This window comes from Setaria italica, chromosome IX (assembly GCF_000263155.2).
Source record: "Setaria italica strain Yugu1 chromosome IX, Setaria_italica_v2.0, whole genome shotgun sequence".
NCBI lineage: Eukaryota > Viridiplantae > Streptophyta > Magnoliopsida > Poales > Poaceae > Setaria > Setaria italica.
The window spans coordinates 49,174,318-49,180,571 of record NC_028458.1 but is presented as its reverse complement, the minus strand read 5'-3'; the positions used below and the strand labels follow the sequence as shown (position 1 = coordinate 49,180,571).

Below are 6,254 nucleotides of genomic sequence, written 5' to 3'. Positions count from 1 at the left end.
ACAGAAGAATATACCTACGACGACGCGTCGTTTATGCCATAAACTTACCGCGTTCCGATTAATTTTGACCAAAGTTTCTTGCGGGACTTCACTTCTAACTTGATACAATGTGTATGTGGGTGGCGTATTGGTGTCCTCACATCAGTAGTTACTGTAGCCTCATCGATCCGTTGCATTATTTCTTTTTTCTTAGGGAAAAAAAACATAGGTTGGTAAAGCTGCAGGTACCACGGTAGTTTGAGAGTACTTGGAAGCTGAGAGGCAAGACAAGGCTAACGTTCCAGGCTGGTGAGTAATGCCAATTAGAGTATATTGTGATTTCAATGATCGAGTAACAACACAATCAATTGAACTAACATGATTATCAACTATCAAGTATATAAGCTTTAGTAGGTCTCAGTGATGCACAGAAAGAAAATCCACTGAAATCCGGACAAAGTTTAGACTGAATGGAGTCCTAGAAAAGTTGTACTCGTCAGGAAGATCGACGATAAGAATTTTGTATATGCCCAAGCATTGAAAAATTGCGCTACACGAAGATGCAACACACCAGATTGTTCGGTGATCATACTGAACGATGAATGCCTTCACGGGAGTATTTTGTTCTGGAGCTTAGTGCTCTCTGTGCAAAACTTACTTGAACAGACTGGATCCTCCGAAATCAAAGGATTGCACATGCTGGAGTACTCGATTCCTCCGCTATAACCTTCTTTTATTCTATATTTCTACTTTACCTTTATAAATAAAGAAAGTAGTTGCTAAGAAAGTTTATTAGGTTTCATCATGAATTTAACCTTTTTTGTGCGGTAAACTAATACAGTAAGCAGACCTTACAGCACATCTGAATAGAAATAGCTATGCAAAGCTTTTGTTAAAGTTAAACCGTTTTACATGTCCTAATTCACCTCTCCCTCCTTAAAAACGGGTCGTCATTCGTCAAGCCGGCAGACGGGAGCACTAGCAAATTTTGGAAGCTTTCACCGAGAAGCAGCATGGATGTCAGTCAATGTGGCCCATCTCAACGTGTTATTTCCGGGCTGTGCGGGCCTCAGAAAGGCCGATGATGCTACGCGTGCGCCGTGTTGCCTTCCGGACCTTTCTTTTTGAAAAGTTTGCCTTCCGGACCTAAAGCCCAGCCCAGGTATCCATCCTAAGTCCCGCGCACCTTGCAAGCTGTCCCAAACAAGCCCGACCAAGCCTGCCAGGCTCGTTAACACTTCGGCCTTCCCACCTGAAAAGAGAGCAGCAGAAGATACCGATAACAAGAGCGTGTTTGGCGTGGCTTTTGAGCTGAACTCCAGCAACTCCAGCTAGATTTCCAGTGAAACATTCCAGCTTTCAGATTTTCAGTCAAACATCCCAACTTCAAAATTTCATGGAGTTGCCAACTCCATGGAGCTCCTCTTGCAGTTGGTGGGTAATTACCCACCAATGCTACTGATTAAAAAAAACAATTTGTTTCTTTTTCTCCCGAGACCCCCCGCGCGCACCACATCTCCCTTCCGCGACTGCTCTGTTCTGGGCTTCTAGCACCCGACCCCCGTCGCTGCTAGGGTTCGGCCGCCGCCACCCAGCACCGGCGGCCGCCGTCCAGCCCCGCCGACCATCGCTAGCCGCCGACCCTGCACGTGCACGTCGACGGCGGCCGGGACATCATCTTCGCGCCCTACGGGGAGCACTAGCACCAGCTTCGGAAGATCTACGCCGTCGAGCTCCTCAGCGCGCGCCGCATCCTCTCCTTCCACGCCAGGAAGAGGTTGCGGTCGCGCCGTGCTCGTGCACCTCCGACGCGGCCGCGACGGCGGACACGCCCCGCCGTGGTGGATATGCACGCGTGGCTGTCCGCGCTCGTGGCGGATGCCACGGTGCCCGCCGTGGTGGGCGACCGGTTTGAGCGCCGCGACGTGTTCCTCCTGCTGGCGCTGACCGCACAGTCAAGCTCGCCGCGGGGTCCAACCTGGCTGACCTGTGGCCGTCCTCCCACCTCTTCAAGGAGCACCAGGAAAGAATGGCCGTAGGCGGCGGTGTTGGCAAGGACAAGGACCTTGTTGGCGTGTTGCTCAAGTTACAGAAGACTGTCGACCTCCAGTTTCCGCTCGACTTGGACATCATCAAAGTCGTCATCTTCCCTGGCGGTTGTGTCGTGGCTGGGGGCAGCCACGCCTTTTGAGAAAGAAGAAGATGGGGATAGAGAGGATGACAAGTGGGGCCTGAATTGGGGGGCAACAATGGCAATCCACACTGAAATCGGTCTTTTTTGGAGCTGAAAGCACTCTTCTAGCCAAACATCCCATCTAGACAGCTCCACCTCCACCCAGAGCTAGCTCCACCTGGAGTTCTGGAATGAAGCAACTCCACTTGGAGCCATGCTAAACAGAGCCCAAATTGGCGGTCCACACAAACATACCGACACAATAACCCTGCTTCCTCTTTCTTCATCGATTTGATAATTGATGACCGGTGATCACTGATCAGATTATGAAATGGATTAAACCTTGACAAGAAGCACTGATATATGAAATACAAAATGCACGGTTATGGAGCGAACTTAACAGCAAAAATAAGCATCAAACCATGCGGTAAGATAACCAATTACCACTGAAAGTTTTTTTAGTCTCTCAAATCCTAACTATAAATCCGTTAAGACATCAACATGATACTGTTTATATAAATAGGAAGAGGTAAAGATGATGGAAATATATCGTGATAATTTGACAATGTCATGTCAATATCATATTATCAAACTATGTGCTTTATTAGACATTGATGGTCAAACATAAAAAAGATAAACGCATGTGTATTTGGAACTCAACTTCTATTAACCTGCAAATGACCAGTAAAATTTTTCTACTATCTTATCGTCTTTTGAAAAAAAAAGTTTCTACAATCCCCAAGCATACAGATACAACCATACAGCACAGGCACCATGGTTTTAGAGTCTAAACTAAGCGCATCGTCAGCGCTTCTCTGAATCATTTCGTCTCGTGCACCGGAACGCAGACGCAAGTACGCAACATGCATGGTCGCATGGATCACGCGGTGCTCCACCATCCTTCCTGGGATCCAATTTTTCGCAGCTCTCTACAGCAGCGGAGACCGGAGAGCCGTCAGTAGCCGTGCACTCCGCGTCTCCGCAGCCTACCAACGTGATGGTGCTAGTGGCTGTAGCCGCCTACGTGACGCCACGAGGTCCGACCCCGACCAATACGGTGGTAGGTGGCGCGATGCTCCCGGCTCCCAAGGAATGAATGCAGCGGGTTGCCAGAGCTGTCTACTCTGGCTGCAAGTGGGCCCGAAGAATGGTCCCGGCCTCCCTCCACCACGTTCTGTTTGCTTCCACCGCCATGCGGGCCCCAGGTCGAGCCATCGCCCCCATGGCCCCACCTGAGGCCGATTCCTAATAACCTCCGCCGTTGCTTTTCGGGTCCGTCCTTGGAAGTGAGAGAGTCGGACCCGCTTGCCCCCGCCACGCCCGGTAAGGCCGCCGCCGCTTCCCGAATGGCCGCCGCCTCCCCCTCCTCGTCTCCACCGCCGCCGCCGCCCGCTCCAGGGGCGGCTTCCCCGGCCGAGGAGCCCCGCGGAGGCGGAGGGGGCCGGCCGCCGGTCCCGCCGTACGTGAAGGCGGCTGCAGGGTCCCTCGGCGGCGTCATGGAGGCGTGCTGCCTGCAGCCGATCGACGTCGTCAAGACGCGGCTGCAGCTCGACCGCTCGGGGGCCTACCGGGGCATCGCGCACTGCGGCACCACCGTGGCCCGCGCCGAGGGCGTGCGCGCGCTCTGGAAGGGGCTCACGCCCTTCGCCACCCACCTCACGCTCAAGTACGCGCTGCGCCTCGGCTCCAACGCCGTGCTGCAGTCCGCGTTCAAGGACCCCACCACCGGCAAGGTCTCCGCGCACGGCCGCCTCGCGTCCGGGTTCGGCGCCGGCGTCATCGAGGCGCTCCTCATCGTCACCCCCTTCGAGGCAAGATTGCGCATCTCTCTTCATCAGCATTGTAGTTCTTCAATTCTCTTAACTTGGCTGCGTTGTGCATGCTATAGCTTATACGGATCGCACAAGAACCGTTTGCCGCATAGATAAAAATCGATTATACTCTAGATGCTTCTTGTTGAGTAAACAAATTTCGAGATGTTACGCGCAGATTACCAATGTAAAAGCGGCATCAATACTGTATAGAAAAAGAACGGCTATACTAGTTTATTAATCTTTGTGTCAGAATGGTATTAGATGCATCTTTGTCAGCTTGGGATGTGCGACTAAAGAAAAGACAGCTATGCACTTCGCAGCCAAATTGTATTTTGCTAGTATCATGACTAAGCCAGGGATTGATCAATTGGGGAATATGTTAAAACCCTGATGCAGTCAAACACATTTGACCAAGAAGTTACTGCAAATGGCCTGCTTCTCTTTTAATAATAATAATTTGATATTACGTTTTGTATGACTCAAAATAAATTACTTCCTTTTCTCAGTATGACCATATTGTGTTTGTGTTAATTGGAAACACTAAAATTTAAAATTAGCACATGTCCGGTCCTTGTTAACATCACAGTGTTTTAAGATGATAAAGACAGCGCAACCATAAGAAAACTAAAATGCTCGTAAAAAGGGAAGCAGTCAGATAGCATTTGGATCTCAATTTTTGTATGATAATTCTGAATACGCATGCCCTGTTTATAGCTCTTGTGAACTTCCAGTCAAGGAATGGGAGCATAACTTTGGTCACATAGAACTTCACAACTGCATTATGCCTTTGTGAACAGTCGTCCGGTGCTTTCTGCTGTTTGGTTCTTACAGAGTGGTGACCCAAGCATATAAATCTTGCCCAGGCTATCCCACTTCAGAGAGTAGGACTGGAATGGTGATAGTTCATTTCTGTGTGGAAGATTAAGGGGTACCTAATAACTAGAGGTTGCTGAAAAACCATAGTTTATTTATTTTGTATAAGATTTGTTTACGTATTGTTGACTGGAGATATAATGTTCCTCCAAACAATAGGTCATTTGGAAACTTAATCACACCAAGGCAACCAAGCATGATGTGTAGTTCCATATTCTTTGAGTTAACGTCGGGATCTAGAACAATTAGTATCCTTACAGTTTGCATAAACTTTGGATGCTTTTGATGTGTTTTGTTGTCACACCTGTGGGAGGCAAATGATTTTCATTTTGGCAAGTGACATTCTGCTCCTTTCAAGCTTCTATTCTGTTGAGTTTTTTTTTTTGGTAATCTGTAATATTTCTTTACCATGGATGCAGGTGGTGAAGATTAGATTGCAACAACAAAAAGGACTGACCACAGACTTGCTTAGATATAAAGGTCCCATACACTGTGCAAAGACCATAGTTCGGGAAGAAGGCCTATTTGGTCTGTGGTCTGGAGCATTACCAACTGTCATGCGCAATGGCACAAACCAAGCTGCAATGTTCACAGCCAAGAACGCATTCGATATTGTTCTATGGAAGAAGCATGAGGGAGATGGTAAGGTCCTCCTTCCATGGCAGTCCATGATCTCAGGGTTCCTTGCAGGAACCGCAGGGCCCGTCTGCACTGGACCCTTCGATGTCGTGAAAACTAGGTTGATGGCTCAAGGGAGAACTGGTGACATCAAGTACACAGGCATGGTCCATGCGATTCGAACAATATATGCTGAAGAGGGGCTGCGAGCGCTGTGGAAAGGCCTGCTCCCCCGGCTCATGAGGATTCCACCTGGACAGGCTATAATGTGGGCAGTAGCTGATCAGGTGATGGGCCTCTATGAGCGAACTTACCTGCAGCCAGCTCACGTTTGATCAATATCCTACTTCAGTGCTACTCTGAAATTTTTTGGGTTGTCATAATTTTGAGTTGGTGGTTAGACATGGAAATCGTCAGTCGAAAGTGCAAGCCATACCAGTAATTGGAAATTCTTTTGTTCATTGCTAATAGCTGGGAATTGATGGAAGCAATGAACTCTTGTACCATGTTGTCGTCAATAATTATGAAACTCCCTTTTGGGACTGAGATAGAATATTTCTGTTCTGGTGACTGCTGATGATCATGGTTGTCAAACTGCGTTAGGATTAGTATCATAGTATTATGCATTACTCAATCTGCTAGGTTCATCTGGAAAGCTGAACTGCTGAAGGTCTCATTTGTACCTGGGCCTTCAGAACGTGTTGTTTGTTACTGGGCCAGAAGTGATAATGCAGCCCATGAGCAAAATTGAATAATGGGCTTTATTCTACACTCTTTATCCTGCTCCATGTGCAAAC

General features: G+C 48.5%; 1 protein-coding gene across 1 annotated transcript; it reads left to right on the top strand.

Moving 5' to 3' along the window:
• Positions 1–3,424: 3,424 nt before the first annotated feature.
• LOC101775536 (mitochondrial succinate-fumarate transporter 1) lies at positions 3,425–6,051 on the top strand. The gene is made up of 2 exons (XM_004984803.2): positions 3,425–3,963; positions 5,259–6,051. Exons 1-2 carry the CDS (start codon positions 3,499–3,501, stop codon positions 5,790–5,792), a joined length of 999 nt encoding a protein of 332 aa, XP_004984860.1. The 5' UTR covers positions 3,425–3,498; the 3' UTR covers positions 5,793–6,051.
• Positions 6,052–6,254: the final 203 nt, after the last annotated feature.